The sequence below is a fragment of the Talpa occidentalis genome, unplaced genomic scaffold, assembly GCF_014898055.3.
Source record: "Talpa occidentalis isolate TD23 unplaced genomic scaffold, MPIMG_talOcc4v2.1 talOcc4.2, whole genome shotgun sequence".
NCBI classification, from domain to species: Eukaryota; Metazoa; Chordata; class Mammalia; order Eulipotyphla; family Talpidae; genus Talpa; species Talpa occidentalis.
Genome location: NW_023602073.1, coordinates 119541022 through 119560500, shown reverse-complemented (window position 1 = coordinate 119560500; position 19479 = coordinate 119541022). Strand labels below are relative to the sequence as shown.

The following is a 19479-nucleotide window of genomic DNA, read 5'->3' as shown; positions in this document are numbered from 1 at the left end:
CACAATTAAGTGATATGTGTAGACTGATAGGTGAGATTTTCAGTGAATTTACTTTTGATGAATTGATTATTTGGCTAGTCAAATGTTGAAATGACATTTGGTTACAGAATTTACATAGTATCCATATTTTTATGTATGTTTGGGCATGCATGTGTGTTTGGAGGGAGGCCATCTGGAGAATAAGCGGTTTAGACAAATTATTATCAGATCATAAAGAGTTTTTGTAGATAATATGTCAAATTTAGGAGACTAGATGTTATTTTGAAGTGTGGTAAGCCTTGGTAGGTTTTTAAGTACTGAAGTAACAGTTGTATTAGGGGTTTGAAAAATGGGTTGAGGGTACGAGGTAGAGATGGGAGAAATGTTGAGGTAAAAATATCTAGGCTTTATAATAATAGAAGGAAAAGATGATGGAACTATGAACTGATGATATGACAGTGTGACTTGAGATAAATGAGTGAACCGAGGAGTAACATATTCTTATTGTATGATTTAGAGGACTTAATTTTTTGAATGGGGATAGATGAAGACTTAGTTGATTAATATCATTCATTGAGATGGTAATATGACACAGAAGGAGAAAAATCAGAAAGTTGGGAAAGGTAATAGATTTAGATTTGGTAAATTTGTTCATATAAGGTTTAAAAATGCAGATTTTTCAAGAAGCAATTTTACATTTGTGGTCTGGTTCTCTAAAGCATGATTTAGGCAAGATGTATAGATATGAGAGGGAATCCCTGGACCACCCCCAGATTTGATGGTTTGCTGGGAGAACTGACAGGACTCAGAATATTTTCTTACTCCCAGCTATGATTTATTATCAAAAAATATATAAAACAAAATCAGTGTAGGGTAAAGGTTCATTGGGTGAAGTCTTTAGGATACCAGGCACAAGCTTCAAAGCCTCTTTTCGAAGTAGACTCACAGTGAGCTCTACTCCATTCTTCCAGCATCAAATTATGACAGTTAATGTGAAATTTTGTCTATAGGGAATATCATTAAAGACTTCCCTCATTTTTTAAAAAAATTGGTATTGAATATGTAGCCCCTTCCTCTTCCTGACACTAGGATTCCAGACTCCCAGAAGGAAAGTAGATGTTCAGCTTAAAGCACACTGATTGTACAATCAATTTAGGCACAGTGAATCCCTTTAGTCAGTTCTCAGAATGGCAGGAGCCCATCTGAAATACAAGTTCCCATATGCTATGTAAGGTCCAGTTTTGTAAAACAGGACATTCTAAAGGTAGAAGTCCTACCACATTAACTCTAATGCATAAAACTGAGGACATAAGAATAAGTGAAAATGGGAAGTTTATCAGTTTTTTGACACCACAATTATGAACTTGCCTCTAGTCATACATCCTCCATCCCTTTCCTCCCTCTGGAGCTTAACCCTTCCTTCTACTTAGTTTCTACCTACTCCTGACTCTTGGACACCTTTTTTCTATTATCTGCCCTTTTTGTGTCCTGTGTATTCAAACTCTTCGTATAGTATTGGCCTCTTCCAAAAACTTTTAAGCATGGCCATATCTTTCCAACTTGAAAAATAATTATCTTGACTCCAAGATCCCCTGTAGCAATTGTTGCTATGTCTTTTTCATTTCTTCCTAGGCAGCCTTCCTGAAAATGAAAATTACATGAACTGTCTTTACATTTTTAGCTCCCAGTCCATTTTATTAATCTAGTTTTAGTCCCCAAGCCCCCCTGAAACTGATCATTTCAATGTCACCAACAACCTTATTACCAAATCCATTAATTACCAGACTTTTCTCATTTGAGAATTAGAATGAGAGGGTTCCTACAAGAAGTAGGTAGGTGCTGAGGAAAGGGGAGAAGATTTGAAATCTCTGCTTGTGGGGAATCAGAGGAGGTAGAATGGAGACTCTTAAGAAAATCACTGGATACAGTACAGATTGGAGATCATTTTTATTGTGGCTACAATTTGAATTATGAGATCTTTTTTTCTTTCTTATGGAAATAAAGACTTGAACCAGTTCACATTTTATTGGTAAGTTAAGAAGAAAAGACTCTAAGACAAGGGATCTGGGGATATTAAGAAGAGAGTTTTTAAAGTCATGGCTACAGAGTTTTGGTATCTTTCACTATGAAAAATAAAGTACATGTTTATTTTTGTACATTGATACCAATATTATATTAGTTCCACCAATATTTTCAGTATTTGCCATAATGATACCATGATTAAAATATAACAAGGGAGACTGAGTTTTAGTGGTCTGGAAATCTATTCTTAATTTTACCAGCATATTTTTACAGTCTTAATTAACTGTTTTTAGAAAATGACTTGTAGGTTGCAAATTTCTGGTCTTAATAATTTATTATTTTATTAGATAATGACAGCAGTTCAACAATGTGTTCAGTACTTTGAGTTGTGTGAAACTATGAAATCTGATGCGATTTTGGGACATTCAAAGCATTGTGGTAAGTATTTTCTGTTACATACATTTAAAATGGTAAATTTTATTAATAAAACTAGCTTAATAGTGATTTATTTTTTAATAATAGCATGGTAAATTAGGTCACTTTTACCAATGTAACATATTTTTCACAAATTAAATATACCATAAATGCTATCTTTTTTAAAGTTTATTTTTTTTTAATTGCGGTAACATTTGTTCACAACACTGTATTTGATTTGTATGTATAGGTACACAACTGTGCATATGTCAACATATTCCACATCCATCGCCAAGGCACACTCATAGTTCATCATCGCCCCCTCCACACTTGGCTTGACCTCCACCATCCCCCTCTGGTAGCCTCAGTTCTACAGTCAGATTTATAGGGTTTGCTTTGGGTTAGTTTTAACTGTTCTTTGTATAACATATCTACATTTGAAGTTAAAGTCTTCATGCTAATTTTCACCATATGGTTTTCTTCAAATATTGGGTTTTATATTGCTAGTCTGTTATACTGCATAAATATTCTGTTCACTCTTCTTCCTTTAATGATTTGTCATTTAACCAGTCTCTGAATCATTTTAGTAGGAGGAAAATTTCTATAAGATATAGTCTAATTGGATGCCATGTGCTCATCCAGTGATTGCTCTCTACTTACCCTCAGACTGAGCTAAAATATCCTAGCTGTTTTCTAATCTGGCCCTGATCTCTCTGTCTAATCTCATGTTTAGCTATTGCTCAAAGTGAATCTTCTCTTACCAATATTCTTTTGTATACCAATGCCTATAAACCTCTGTTATTCTTATTCCTACTGTCTATAGTATCCACAATCCCCATACACTAATATAGATCTTATTTACCGTGAAACAGTGAACTTTGTTTTAAACTTTTCAAGAAGTCCTGTTCTGAATTTTTATTGCTCTTATACTTACATTACACAACTTGTGAACCATCTGAATTTGCTATTTGTAATCACTCTGGTATTTTGTTACTTCGCTAAGCAAATAATAGGTTTTTTGAGAATACAAAGATATCTTATACTTTATCCTTGGGTAAATTCTTCATCTAACTCAAGCAGCAACAATGGTCAAAGAATAAGAATTAGTGACTTTCACAAGCTGGTATTTCAGAATTTCACAGAAGTTACAGTAACCAGAACTTAGTCTATAATAAAAGGGAAAGCATACATGAGTTTATATCATTTGTTCTTTATAAATGTATAGATTTTCTAATTTCTTTGTATTAAAATGTTTTATCTAGCTTCTTTCCCACACCCTACCACTCTACTAGACCTTCTTTGCTTTTTTTCCTATCTAGCGAACACCTTAAGGTGCTTCACTGCATTCTTTTGCCATTTCTTTGAAAATTCTTGTTTTCTCTGTCAGAATTTCCTGACTATAGTTCCTCAACTTTAGAACAATCTTATGTCTTCATTAGTCCTCAGGAAATTGAACAAAGAACATTTGTGATGTAAATTGATAACATACTTATTTCTCTAACCTTTTTTTATGTTCTTTTGGAACTTAGTTTCAAAAGATGTTCTCTCTTCAGTGTTCTAGAATAGCTATTGCAAGCCTTCACCATTCTCACCAAGCCCACTGCCTTGCCCCTGATCATTTTTTTCTCCCAAGAAGAGACCTTGCATTCCTACTTCACTAAGAAATATAGAACTTTACAGGTATAAATTGCTAAATGTCCTTCAACTATGCATGCAAATCATTTGTATATGCCCTTATCAAAACCCCCTTATTCTAAGCCACACTGTTTCAAACTGATTGCTTTGTCTATTCTTGATTCTCTTTCCACCTGTTGTGTTTTCTGTTCATTTTACAACTAGGACATTGCTTCAAATATTATTGTGTTGTCTTTCTTTTGGTAACCTCTTCTCCATCTTCTAAACGTATTTAAGTATCTTTAATATAAAAGCTGAACAGGTTCATATGAACTTTACTTCTCTGCTTCCCTTTAGAGAAAAACTCCTCCAAGTATTCTGTATGCATTCCCATCCTGTTTCTTTATGTCTTACCCATTTTGAACAGAAATAAGGCTTATATTTCTACCTTTCCATGACCTCATTGTTGACGTCTACTCTTTCTTGTCCTCATTTTTATAGCATTTTCCTCTAACTCTTTCCCTTTTCTTTAGGGTATTAGTCTTTCTGGGATTTCCTTATTCTCATCTGACACCTTTTTTTATTTTATATATTTGTACTCAAAAGCTTTTACCCTTTGTAATTTTCCACATGAGTCTACCTGTTCTCTTGGGGGAGACCAACAACTTTCATTGTTTCAAATATATATTAATGTGTATGATAATTGTGAAATATTTAAATCCACACCTCTTTGCTGGAATCATACCCACATAGTCATCTCATACTTAGCATATCTTTCTGAATGCTCCAAGGACACTTCAATATTATAATATTAAGGCCTGAAATGACTTCTTTTTCTCAACCTTTGTTTTTTCTTTAGAATTACTTAAATAGAAAAATTTATTATGTACATAGATATTTGATTTAGGAACTTAAGAATTTTCTTTCATGGTTCACCTATAATCCTAAGGCATATTGATTTTGTGTCCTTAAACATTTATTTTTATCTCTGCTATCCTCACCATTCTTTTTATTCATGAATTTTTCTAATGAGTATTTCAAGCCTTGACCTTCTTCTATTCACCTTATATGCTGTCAGAGTTATTTTTCTACATGCATATTTGATTGTTATTTTCTGGCTTAAAGTCCTTTAATATTGCCCTAATTGCTTCTGTGATAAAGCCCTTATTCTTTGTGCAGCTCAGACCTCTGCGATTGACTGTGCCATCCTCTAGCCACTTGTTTCTCTCACTTGTCCCTCCCTTGCTCTGGTCATATACTCTTTGCCATCCTGAATTGGACACAAACTTAGATTATTTTTATTGGTTTTGACACCAGCAAATAATTCAGTCTTGTACAAAATAGGCACATACTATTTCTTGAATGAATGGATAAATGAGTGAATGAATGATGTGTATTGGAAGTTATTTATATTTTAGTGACTTTAATTTCATTTACTAACATGGTTTAAATATAACCTTTTATGGTAGTGACTTCAGTTGGTATCATTAAACTGTTCAGATTCTCCCTTCCCTAACTTGAAGTGTCTCTGGATGACAGATAACAATCCTGACAATATTAAGTGTTTGTTTGAGAATGAACACTAAATGCACATTATGCTTTTCTGAATTAAAATAAAATTATAGCGATCACTTTTCTTCATAAATAGGTGTTAAAGGATTTTGAGAAACAAGAAGAAAAAAATTATACTGTCTCCATTGTAGACTGCAACCTTGTTTAGTGTTCAGAAGGGAATGAGCACAGGCACAATAAAGTATAATAACATAAAAATAAATGTAATTGTTTACCTCTTTTTTTTTTTAAGGGAACAAACAGAAAGCTTTCTACTACTCAGGACAAGAATTGCAATATATATATTTCATTCACTCACTATGCCTTTTAGGACGATTATTGATCTACACACAAGGTAGAAAGCTATTTCCTGTAAAGCTGAAGAATAGAAAAGGTACGTGTAGTTAAAGAAATGAATATGTTTGGTATGGTAAAATTTATGTGCTATGGATTATTAAAACTTGAAAATTTGTCCTTATCTCTTCTAAGAGATTTTTCTAATGACATACCTTTTTAGTCTGTTAATGGCTTATTCTCTGTTGAAGTGCTGTTTTTTTCTTTTTCAGTATATACTTTCTCCTATATATGTAGTTATTTTTTTTTTCAATTACCCTAGCCTTTCATGCGTTTATTCCTCTTTGCCTTTCGAAATCCTAGGAGTAATGAATAATCGAGATCTAGATTAAGGTCTAGAAGACCTCATTGAGATTCTTGTTCCCCTAAACACTAACTGTGATCTTTTGAGCAACTTAACTGCTGTTTAATTCTGTTAAAATGGAATAATATGTTAGTAATTATAGAAGCAGAATTCTTATAATGACTATATAGTGATTTATAAACTGCAGCTACTATTTTATGAACTGCAAAGCTCTGTACATTTGTTATATTATTACTATGCTCTTACCCTAAGTCCCACTTTTAAATAGCAAACTTAAACATGTTTGTTATCTATTAAAACTTTTAAGTCTATGCTAGGACTATAATATACAGATCAGCAAGATTTTCCTGTAAAGTAAAGGGTAGTAAACATTTTGGGTTCTGTTGGCCACATACTCACATATTGTTTTTTTTACATATTCTGCTGTGTGTGTGTATGTGTGTGTTGCACATCCTCATGTGCAAAAAGAGTTAGTGCAGCATGCCTGAGACTGCTATCTTTAGAATATCCTGCTTGCAAGGTTGTACCTTGACTGACATCTGAAACTTGGAATTCTTTTTATTTGCAGTGATGAGTGACTTACTGTGCCTAGACTTTCTGTCCACACAATGTGATTTATGTTGTGTAACCTCTTTGGAGCAGGGTAGATTCTGGAATCCTGATATGTGCTATATGCTCAATGCCTAAAAAAAATCATGGGCACCGAGTCTCTAGTGAGCTTCTTTGGTAGATGACAAGCACGTATTTTGTTACAGCTCATTTCTGAAAGACTCCATTAGGAGAGTACCTTGGACACTTGCCCCTGACCTGCTCCAGACTTGACCCTATATACCTTTTCCCCTTGACTTTTGCATCATTTTTGTAAGAAATCATAACTAGGAGTATGACTCTTTGTTAAATCCCATGAGTCCTAGAGAACCTTTGAATCTGGCCCTGACATTTTTACTTTCTTTTAAAAATGTAAACTTCATCCTTAGCTTGCAATTTTTGCAAAATTAGTCCACAATGGCTATAGTTTGCCAGTTCTGTTATTAGACTATAATCTTCACTTTTGAACTAGTTGCTTTACTTAATGAAATCTTTTATCTCTTAGGTTGATTATGAGCTCCTTCAGAAAAAATATTTTATGTACTTTTTTTCCCCAAGGTAACATAATTTTGAGCATATTAGGCACTTGGTAAACCATTTACTTTCAAAAAAAAATTATCATCTTATAGGATATTGTTGAATTTCACAGAATTATTAGAAAGATTAATGTATACTTGTGATATTATTGTAGGTATTCCATATAAGTTTATCATCTGTAATTTATTTAACACTTTATATTGACTTTCATCATTTGACCTATCAAATGTCACAGGTCAATATCAATAACTGACAGTCTAGAGAGATCTAGTGCACTGTATTAGCAGTAAGTCAGTATTCACCTTTAAATTTTATGTATGCTTTCACCAGAATCTTTTTATATAAGCTTCTGCAGGAGAGGGGGTTGATAAACTGCAGCCAATGGGCCAGATCTAGCACACAGCTTTGTATGACTTACGAGCTAAAAAGGGTTTTTATATTCTTAAATTATTGGAAAGAATTAATATTTTGAGATATAAAAATATACACACAATTCAAATTTTATGTCCATGAAGTCTTACTAAACAATAACCAGTTTCTTTGTATATTTTCTATGGCTGCATTAGTGCTAAATCAGCAGAGTTGATTATTTGTGACAGATAGATAGCTTGGCCACAAAGCCTAAAATACTTACTCTCTGGTCCAGAAAGTTTGCTGACCTCTGTTTTACAGTGCTGTATAGATAAATTAGCTGGATCAACAATATGAAACTGAATTTTATTGTTCCTAATGGAATAAACTCAAACAACCCTAATCAGATTCAAGGATCTTCTTTTTTGGATTATTGCAGCTTTCTCCTTGATAGTACCAGTCGCTGTAAAAACTTAGTGTAGGAAGAAGGAAGCTCTGTTAAATTTTGCTAGCAATAAGTGGTATGCTTGAAAATAATTTCTTTGTTTTCCTTTCTGAAGATTCAGTATCCCTTACAGATCTGCTTGTTTTGTTTACCCAACTTATCTATTACTCACCAAGTTGTCCAAAGATGACATCAGGTAATTCTGCTTTTATTTTAAATAGAGAAATAGAAAACATCCAAGAATATTTAAATATTATGTTGTTCCATATGTTTTGAGTGACTGACATAGTTTAGTAAAGAAGTTTCATAACATGCAGTATCCATGACAAATTATATTGACTCTAGAAGTAAACCATAAAATTCAATTTTGTTCATTGATATTTTAAGATGTTCCTAATCTGGTTTTTTGGAACCATTTTTTGCTGAGAATTTTCATGTTCTTTAAGATTATAGTGTTCTTAAGAAATGATAGTAAAGGAAGTTTGCTAGGTACTAATGTGTTCATTCTTGTTTTCTGTTGTGTAAACTTTTCTTGGTGTTTTGATTAGCTTTCTTGTTTCAGCTTACATTCAAAACCTGAGGGTCTTATTTTTATTAAAATAATAAATAAGCCATTTCATGTTTTTGAGTAAAATGCCATTTGGTCTTTAGCTGTTGACTGAGTCTTAAAAAAAATGTTATAAGATAATTAACATTTAAAAGATAACATATTCCTTTGAATATCAATGGAAGTTTCCAAGGCAAAATCCTTAAAACAAAACACATAATTTATAAACACATGGTGTTCTCCCTGGAAATGCTGGAAAAAATTCTGGGAGAAACTAAAATGAATCAAAGAAAAAATTGGTTTGGGCCATAAGTTAGTGTGGTAATGTATTTACCAATTGATGTTTTTATAGGTAAGTGCAATAGTACATCAGTCCTAATAATGCCTTTCAAACTTTTCTGTCTTACAGCATTTACATGTATAAAGTACTAGGTTAGATCCCCAGTTATATGCTCCTACAGCATGCTGAACGTCCCTTATGATAAAATTTTTTTTTTATAATTGTAACTATCTCAGTTTATATCTAGTAGACTTTTTTCTTATTTCTGTCTTCCGTGCCTAGCATAGCATCTGGCACATAGTAGGTACCCCCCAAATAGTAGATTATTGGAAGAATGACTGATCATACCTTTATTAATACTGTATCTCATGGCAAATTGGGTTTCTCATTTGAGCTAGTTTAAAAAAATCACTGAACTTTCCTTTTCCATTTTCTTTTTGTCAGGTATTGATTTAATGTCTTACTATATTTATGAAGTATAAGATATTGTAACATAAATTAAGAACTGGTGTTACTCTCAACATGGTATCTTACTACAGTTTTACATAGTTAATTTTTGGTTCCCTCGTTTCCTCCTGTGAAACACTGCCTTGTAAGTAATTAGAAAACTAAATAATCTGAAAATGCATTCATTTATGAATCCTTAAAATGTCATACTTATTTTAGTGACTGTTCCATGCGTTATATTTATATTTATGTTTTCGGTATACATTTTAAAAGAAAATCTCAAGAATGTTTATTCATTCATTTCATTGGTTTTATTGATGATACAAGAAGAACACTAGTCTCCATGAGTGTTTCTTTTTCCTCCTGCCTAATTTTTGGCTGTAGTTTTGTCATCATGACTCTAATCTCAACATCTTGATATCTTTTAAGAAGAATAAAAATGTTTGTGAGGAGCAGAAAACTTGTAAATTTGTTTCAAACTATACCCTTGCTATCAGACAGTGATTAATGTCAAACAGTGAATGATCTTATATTGTTGTCTTTTTGGCATTTGTATTTGTCATTTACTCACTTGTTATTAACTTCAAAATATGTTAAGTTAATTGATATCTCCTTAAGTTTTAGGTTGTAATTTGGTAATACATCATCCTTTGGACATTGAGTTGTGTGATTTTCAAGCTACTTGACCTTGATGTTGACCTTTTTGCAACAGCAATAGCTAGTGAACATGTCTCAACTATGCAAAATAAACATGTGCTCAGCATAAATAGGAGATACATTAAACAGTCCATGTTTCAGAGTTTTAATATTTAAAAATATTTCTGGCTTAGCAGACAATTATTCTCCTGCAAGTATGGTGACTGAAGTTCTGCGGATCCTGTGTGATCAAAAAGAATGTGCAATCGAGTGCTTACATAACAGCAGTGTGATTGAGGCACTTCTTCAGCCTATTCATAATTTAATGAAAGGAACTAAGGTTAGTATTATTTACTAAAGAGTGTTTTTTAATAGGGTATTAGTGAATATACTATAGGACTTTATTTCTACGTTTGATATATTTGAAATATTGCATCATTCTTTTACATATAGATATCCTATATGCTTATATAGATTTTTATTTACTTTTAAATGAGCTATAAAATAAGTTGATTTATTATTTATGATATTTGGGGGAATATATATAACATTTAATTTTTTTTTCCAGTCAGACTTAGATTTGCTTATTATAAGTACTGAGAAGTTATTCCAATTAGCTATTTGTCTGGCAAATATACTAAATATTGTAAATAGCTTATTATTTGCTTAATGGCAATTTTATAGCCTCTGGAAATATTTTCCTGAAGAAGCGTCAACCATATTTTATATGAAATAAGTATTACTTAAGAAAAATAAACTAAAAAACATGTATATCTCTTTATTTAGTTTTTATGATATATTCCTTTACATTGTATAATTTGATCCTCAGAATTGAGTCTGAGAGAAATGACTTGCTCAAGGTCAGAATTTAATAGGTGGCAACACTGATACCACTCCTAGTACTTCTGTCTGTCTAGTGTATCCTTCTACTTCTATGACTTCAGCTTCTGGGGACTGACTTAACTTATCAATGGACTAAAGATTTTTGCCTTTCCATGTCTGTGTTTTGTAGTTATTTTATTGGTTTCATCTCCCTTTCATGCCCATCCCTCAGTGGGCTGGGGAACTGCTTACCCACCCATTATTCATTGTTCATTCAGAAGATATGTATTAAGCATTTATGTAAATGTGATACAAAGCATAAAATTCTGGGAAAGAAGTGGATACAATGATAAATTATTTTGGTCTTACCTGCAACCTCAGAAAAATAAGATAAAATAAAACTCATAAAATCATACAATAAAATAGTATTTAAAATTCTGTTTTTTAACAGTATAGTGAAATATAAACCATATAGCAGAGCTAAGAACTGTCTCTGGGATTTTGCACCATAGCCATTATTTGCATCTTTGCTTTCATAATTTTTTTTTTTAATTTTCTTTCGACATCTTCCTTTTGCCTATACGTATGCCTTTATGTGTCTCGTAGTTGGGTAGGCCAAGCTCTTGATTACCCAATGAGCATCTTTAATTTCTACCTAATATTCTTAACTATTACTTAGTAATTTGGAAGACTGCTGTTGTCTTGGCTACCTCTCTTCTCAATCAGATTTTATCCATGCAAGTATAGGCTAATAAAAAGGCCCCAGAAACAGGAACTTTAGTAGACTTAGGGCTCCAGCATAGTAGTTTTCAATATTTGCTTTGCTCTAATTTGCTATACTCTGGAATAGATATGATTAGTAGACTTTCATTTAAAATCAAGTTAGCTCTTCTGCCCATTTTTGGACTGGATTATTTTCTTTGTTATTGTTGAGTCTCATCAGCTCTTTGCAGATTTTTGTGATCAGTCCTTTATCATTAGTGTTGTGTGCAAAAATGTTCTCCCAGTTGGTGGGGTTTCTCTTTGTTTTTGTTATTGTCTCTTTTGCTGTGCAGAGGAAATGCAAATGGCCAACAGGCATATGAAAAAATGTTCAACATCACTTGTAATCAGGGAAATGCAAATCAAAACTACCATGAGATACCATCTTACACCAATGAGAATGGCACATATTAAAAAAACTAGCAACAACAAATGTTGGCGAGGGTGTGGAGAAAAAAGGAACTCTTCTGCACTGTTGGTGGGAGTGCAAACTGGTCCAACCACTATGGAGAGCTGTGTGGAGATTTCTGGACCTACTAAACATAGAGCTTCCATATGATCCAGCAATTCCACTCCTAGGTATTTACCCAAAGGACACAGAAACATCAATTCCAAAGAGCACCTGCACCCCTATGTTTATAGCAGCACTGTTTACAATAGCTAAGCTTTGAAAACAGCCCAAATGCCCAAAAATAGATGACTGGATCAAGAAGATGTGGTACATATATACCATGGAATATTACTCAGCATTCAAAAAAGATAGACACATGCAATTTGCAGCAACATGGATGGCGCTGGAAGGGATCATGCTCAGTGAAATAAGCCAAAAAGAAAAAGAAAAATACCGGATGGTCTCACTCATAGCAGGAATCTAGAAAACTTAAATAAGGGACCAGGAAAATGAATAACTATAGGAAAGTGAAAATCAAAATCAACAAAAAACTATGAACCAGAGACACTTTTTGTGGGGTGGGGGGCGGGAGGGGAGGGATTGGGGTCAGAATGGGGGGGTTGCAATTGTGTGGGGAATATAAAAATAAAATTTATTATTTAAAAAAAAATAAAATCACGTTAGGAAATATGATTGGACCCATCTGTCCTGTCTCCTCGACTATGGTCAGTCCTTAGTCGGCTGTCCTTAGTGAAACCTACAGCTCATGACACAGTCAGTTGTAGGAAGGTATGGTATCCCATAGAGAAGATGTTAGTGCATTATATCCTATGTGTAATAAAATTAGATTGGAAGTAAGGGAACCCAATGAGAGGGACATAAAGAACAAAGTGGAAGTAGAGAAGCCACTGCTTTTGTCAGTGAGAATTACATATAAACTGTAATAAAAGCAATAGTTCTTATATCTTAATAGCTAGTTAGGTGAAAACTTATATTTGCCATATCAACTGTGCTAGTAAGAATATTATGACCCATTTAATTCAGACATATACAAATGTACTAAAAAAATCATTAACTTTCTTTTAGTTGTGGTAATATAATTTTATTAGACTGTACTACCACCCTTGAATTTTAGTCTGATATGTCAGCATATAATAAAATGATGTGATTTGTTTTGTTACCTTTTTAACATACAGGCTGCTCCAAATTGCTCTGAAACAGCTTTAATTCATATAGCTGATATTTTGGCAAGAATTGCATCTGTAGAAGAAGGACTTACTTTACTTCTTTATGGAGAAAATATGAGCTCTTCTGAAGAAAAAAGGTAAGTGTCTATGTTCTAAATAATTTGTGAAATTTTTAACATAGTTCCTCAATCTGTTCAATTTTTCCAAAATGCCTTGCAGTTGATAATGAAAATCTGGATAACTTTTCTAGGTTTGGTCAGATTTCTTGATCAGCCATGAATAACAGAGTAGCTCTTGATGTCTGTAATTTTAAATTAAGAATAGAAGATTTTTTTTGGCTCCCTTGCAATTTTCTCTTTCAAACATTTAAAGTCATACATTGTTGATTCAAGTTAAACTACATAAAAGTACACAGAGGAAAAGCTGACCGCTTCTTTCTTCTCTACCCTCATTCATTTCCACCTACTGGTTTAACCAAAGGTAACATTTTGATGTTTATGCTTCTAGACTTTGTTCTTTCAATGATGAAGCAAACATATACATATTCATAGAATTTTTATCTTTGTAAAAAACAGTATCACATTTATACACACACATAGACATATATAGATATGTGTATATATGTGTGTGTGGGTGTATATATATATCTATATATATATTTCACTGCCTTTTAATGTGTAACCATTGACATATTCTTAAGGACAGAATGAAGCATCTTTAATTGTTGCATAATACTTCTGATATGTGTTTACTGTAATTTATTCATACTTTCCCCTCATCAGTGGATATCAGGTTATGTCTAGCATTCAGTAAAATTCTTTTCCTTTATCCTGTTGATGGATTATAATAATAGATTTTTTTAAATATTGAGCAAGCCTTGCACACTTCAATTCCCATTATTTGTGATATATAATATTTTTATACATTGTTGCATTTGAATTGTTAATATTTGAGGATTTTTATATTTATATTCACAAGGGTCTTTATGGAATATATGTGAACTCAATGAGTTAGAAAGTATTTTCTGTACTTCTATATTCTGGAAGAGATTGCAGGGAATTATAGGGAATTTTCATTTCTTAAATTTTTCATACTATTCACTAGTGAATCTATTTGGTGCTGGTGTTTTCTGTTTTGGAAAGTTATTGATTTGTTTTCTTTAATAGAAAATGGGGCTATTTGAATTGTTTCCTCTTGTATGAGTTTTGGCAGATTGTATCTTTCAAGAAATTGGTTCACCTATCTAGTTTATCAAATTTGTGGGCACAGATTGTTCATAATATTCCTTTAATAACCTATTTATCTATTTCTCTTCATTTTCATCTCCAGGCATTTTTTAATTTCAGTTTTAATTTCCTTGTTGACCTAGTAATTGAGAAGCATGTTGTTTAATTTCAGCATCATTGAGGCTTTTTTTCGTTTCTTTTTGTGCTTGATTTCTAGCTCTATAGTGTTTTGGTCAGAAAAAATACTTGGCATGATTTCAGTGTTCATAAGTTTATTGACACTTGAATTGTGTTCCAAAATTTGGTCTCTCCTTGAGAATGTTCCATATGCACTTGAGAAAAATGTAAATTCTGCTGTTTTGGGTGGGATATTCTATGAATGTCTATTGGGTTCCTCTGATCTAGCATATCATCTAAGGCTATTGTTTCCTTATTTGTTTTGTCCATAATTGTGGACAAGTGGGGTGTTAAAATTCTCTGTTATTGTGTTGTTAATGTCTCTATTTAATTCTGTTAGCAATTGCTTTATGTATTTTGATACTCCATCTTTTGGTAAATATGTATTAAGAATTGTATCTTATGATAAGCCCTTAATCAGTAGATAGTGTCATCTTGTCTCTTATTATTACCCTTTTTAACCAGAAAAAAAAGGGATGAGGATTTTTTTTAATGTACTGCTGTGGAGTTAATCTCCATACATATTGTTAGTGAGGAAACAGAACAAAAGAATATAGATAGAATGCTACGTAGTGTATAAAATGCTACTTATTGTATGAGGAAGGGAATGCAGATAATAGTTCAAGAAAGGGAGAGAAAAGTAATGTATATAAAACATATCGAATTATACCTAGATTTTACTTTGGAATCATATAGATGTCTTGCATATTAAATGTAAAGCAAAATTATATCAAAGAGAAAAAATAATTAAAATGTCACAATTTCAAAATGGAAATGAGTGAGCTAAAGTTTTATAAAACTAGTGACATACTCATGTAAAGAAAAGAATTACTTGAAGTGACCAATTTTGATTGAACATTTTTTTTCTGGTAGGATATGCTCTAAGATTTAAAAAGTTCTCAAAGTAGTCTTAAAATGCACTAAATATATTTAGAAATGGTTACATTTGTATAATCATTTGCATAGATAAAGCAAAAGGATGAAAGTATAAGAGTAAAGAAATTAAACTTCAGTCTTAATTTCATAATGGAAATTTGAATGTAAGCTTATTTATTTCTCTTAAAAATGTATTTTTTTCTAGCACTACCACCAAAAAGGCTTAAAAGTAATGACAACCATTTGGTAATGAGTTGGCACCCATTTGTGAACGCTTAAGTATTTTTTTGATCTAAGAAGAGTTAGTAATCATAGATGAAATTTTTCTCAGTTGGGTTAAGAAATATGCAAGGTGATTCTGGGACAACTTGGCATTCTAGAAAGTAAGGAATCTACTTTGGGATAATAGCAAATGTACTTCAAAACTACCATGAACTAACTAGAAAGGTTTAAAAGGGACAATTTTGAGAATCTAGAAAATAATGACTGCAATGAATCAAAATATATGTTATGTAAAAATACATGGGTTTAAGATATACTAAAATTTTAAAAATCAAGCAAAAGACAGACCTTTTCTATTACCCACTTATATTGCTAAGGCACCAATTTATTAATTTGCCTTTAGGTAAAAAGATATAAACATATTTTTAGTCTTTTCTGTACAAGTTTATCTGTTTTCATATAAATATTAGTTCCAGAGGACAAGTTCTTTGTTGAAGAATTTTAACATATAAGTGCAAAATATGTACTTAGGAAATCACCATTTGGTCATTTCTAGTGAAATGGTGGATTTAGGACATTTATGTAATCATAAATTGATGCTAGAACTATTAGGTGAAAGAATAATGGGCAGAGTCAGACTGATTTCCTTTTGATTTTTAACACCTCTAAAATTGAGACAGGTAGATATATGATGAAATAAGAGATAACACAACAGCAACTATCTATGAAATTAGTCAAGAAAAAATATACAAGAGTACAATTGGAACTTAAATGTAATTAAGCCACTAGATCTAATTATCATTTTATAGGAAATATAGGGAGCTAAAGGAGCATATTAGGTGACACCATGGTGAAGCATTTATCCAATTAAAGAATGGATAGGAAAAGTAGCTATTTTTCTTACAAATCAATGGCATAGTTTAAAAGAAGTCTAGAGAGGGCCTAACTGTATTCTATGGCCCTTGTTTGAAGTCAGCTGGACCTTTTTTTTTTTTTTTTCCTGTTTTATTTTATTTTTATTTTTTTTTAAATAATAAATTTTATTTTTATATTCCCCCATACAATTGCAAATGCCCCATTCTGACCCCAATCCCTCCCCTCCCGCCCCCCACCCCCCAAAAAGTGTCTCTGGTTCATAGTTTTTTGTTGATTTTGATTTTCACTTTCTTATATTCATTTTCCTGGTCCCTTATTTAAGTTTTCTAGATTCCTGCTATGAGTGAGACCATCCGGTATTTTTCTTTTTCTTTTTGTCTTATTTTGCTGAGCATGATCCCTTCCAACGCCATCCATGTACCTATTGTAAGACAGGATAATTTAGATAAGGACTATCAGATGATATTAAAAGTAATAAAATTTATTAGGTGAGGACTTGATATTTAAAGTATAAATCTGTATCATTTAGAGATACACACTGGGTAAAATGATTTCATGTCTGAGATTTATAATACTCAGTTGAAGGGGAAAGTGAGGGAGGACTGGTCAGGAAATAGATAAAACAATACTGGTGAAAGGTTCATAACTGCTGAAGAGGAAGTATATGAAGAGTTATTCCCTATCCTATCTAGTACTTACTGTTATTTCAGTTTTTTAAATTGTCATCACTGTTTTTAAAAAGTGAAAAAAAATAATTGTACCGTTCTGGAGGTAGACAACCCAGATTAGAGTCCTGGTTCCACTTTTTATTGGCCATGTGATATGTTGTTCAAGTTACTTAACTTCTGAAACCTTATGTTTATTTCTTATCTGTACAATTTGAAAAATAATAAAACTACTTCATAGGGTTATTGTAAGGATTAAATGAGTCAGTATATTTAAAATACTTAGTAAGTGTTTATGTGGTAGGCACTGTTCTAAAATCTCCCTTGTTTTCTATTTTTATTATTAATTTGTTAAAGTATCCAAGTCTTTGAGATAGAGGAATTGAGTCCTGTTTATGGAATGGGGAATGCATAACAAGTATTAGGAAAAACTCAGCCTTACTTTTTTTTTCTTACACAATCAAGAATAGTTACATATGTACTATCCAAAAATTAACAAAGATACAAGAAATTAAACTATTAAAAAAGAATAGTTACATAGGGCATTTGACTCCTGGGATCTATAAACTTTCAAGTGTATAGTTTTTTTAAAGATTTATTTATTTATGCAAACAAAAACTGGGGTGCAGGCCAGAGGTGCAGGGGGTGAGAGGATTCACCAGAAACAGAGCAGGGAGCAGAACAGTCAGACTGACTGAAACTCATTGCTGAGGGGAGCAGTGGGCAAGATAGGAGAGGTCTGCTGTGTCATGTGAGTAGCTCCCTGGCCCTCCGGGAATGGAGCTCATGCTGCAGTGGCTGCAGATAGCTTCACAGTGCTGTGCTTAACCCCTTGCACCACCAGGGAGGCCCCCTATAGTTTTTGTTTGTTTGCTATCTATTCTTTCTGCTAGTCTAAGGGCACTGCCTCGCTGCTAGGCATATATGGGTGCAGACATGGGTGGGAACAGTGATGCTGACATGTCAGAGAAAAGCTAGTGGACTAAAAGGGAGCCAAGCAAATGGTTTATAAAAAGACAGGCCTTTCTGGAAGCACTTTATACAGTTGGAATTACTCGTAAATATTGTCTTTTAGTCCTACAGGTGCCCATGTCATTGCCCAGTTTTCAAAAAAACTTCTTGATGAAGATATTGCTATTTTTTCTGGATCAGAAATGTTGCCTCTGGTTAAAGGAGCTTTTATTTCTGTATGTCGTCAAATATATGGCACATGCGAAGGCTTGCAGGTGCTAATTCCTTACAGTTTGCATGAATCTATAGCAAAAGCATGGAAGAAGGTAAATATTTTCAATTTTCTTTTCCTCCCTGCAAATTTTTCTTCAAATAAAGCCAGCATTATCATATACTGAAGTTAAAATGTTTTACTGTGACAAATATGACTTATTTAGCATCATAATACTCTAGGGAATATAATGTTTTCTTAATTTGCCACAGGGTAACTTCACTGCATCCTCTCCTAGTAGGACTAAGTCCTAGGACCTAACTGGGCATTATGAAGTGTTTTCTTTTAGTAGAAGAAGCTGTAGATAAATTACTTTCATGTAGACTAGCATTCCTCTTTAGTTGTTATTTCTGAGCAATTTTTACAAACAGCTGAGTTTTTGTTATGTACACTGGAAATCATAATGTAGCACTAGTCAAGTACGGTATTAGTGCAATAAGTCTTCTTTTCTCCATTTATATGCTTTGTGAAATACTTTATGATATCTAATTAAAACCAAAGAATTAACATATTGAATTAAATTTTAATTACATTACAGACTAATTATAAATTTTTAGCATGAAATCTCATGAATAATACTGATAGTAAAGAAATGTAAATCACTTTGTATTTTAGACAAGTTTGCTATCAGAAAGAATTCCTACTCCAGTAGAGGGCACAAATTCTGTTTCTCCAGTAAGCCAGGAATCCCAAAACATGTAAGTACAACTAAACTATTCTGATTTTTTTTTTTGTGGGACCCTCACAGGCTGCTGGGGAAGGAACTGGCGCTGCAGAGGCTGTGGGCAGCCTTGCAGCCCAGTGCTCGACTGCTGCGCCACCAGGGGAGGCCCTAAACTATTCTGATTTTTCCATTGCTGAATTACCAAATACTAAAATTGGAAAACTCTACCTAGAGAGTTCATAGAAATTGTTTTCAGGTGCCAATGAAATCAATGAATACATTTGATTTTTTAAAATGTCTGGGATGCATTTTAGAATTTG

At 32.7% G+C, this 19479-nt stretch overlaps 1 protein-coding gene across 2 annotated transcripts in view; it reads left to right on the top strand.

The window, feature by feature from the left end:
• TBC1D32 (TBC1 domain family member 32) overlaps positions 1-19479 on the top strand; it is a 170609-nt gene that overhangs the window by 29447 nt on the left and 121683 nt on the right. Inside the window, exons 11-17 of one of the 2 annotated variants that reach the window (XM_037520316.2) lie at positions 2349-2439; positions 5834-5974; positions 8275-8355; positions 10267-10409; positions 13241-13368; positions 18349-18550; positions 19111-19193. In XM_037520316.2, coding sequence (XP_037376213.1) covers positions 2349-2439; positions 5834-5974; positions 8275-8355; positions 10267-10409; positions 13241-13368; positions 18349-18550; positions 19111-19193 — 869 coding nt within the window. Of the gene's footprint in view, positions 1-2348; positions 2440-5833; positions 5975-8274; positions 8356-10263; positions 10410-13240; positions 13369-18348; positions 18551-19110; positions 19194-19479 lie in introns of both variants that reach the window. The other variant, XM_037520315.2, reaches the window with a different exon arrangement.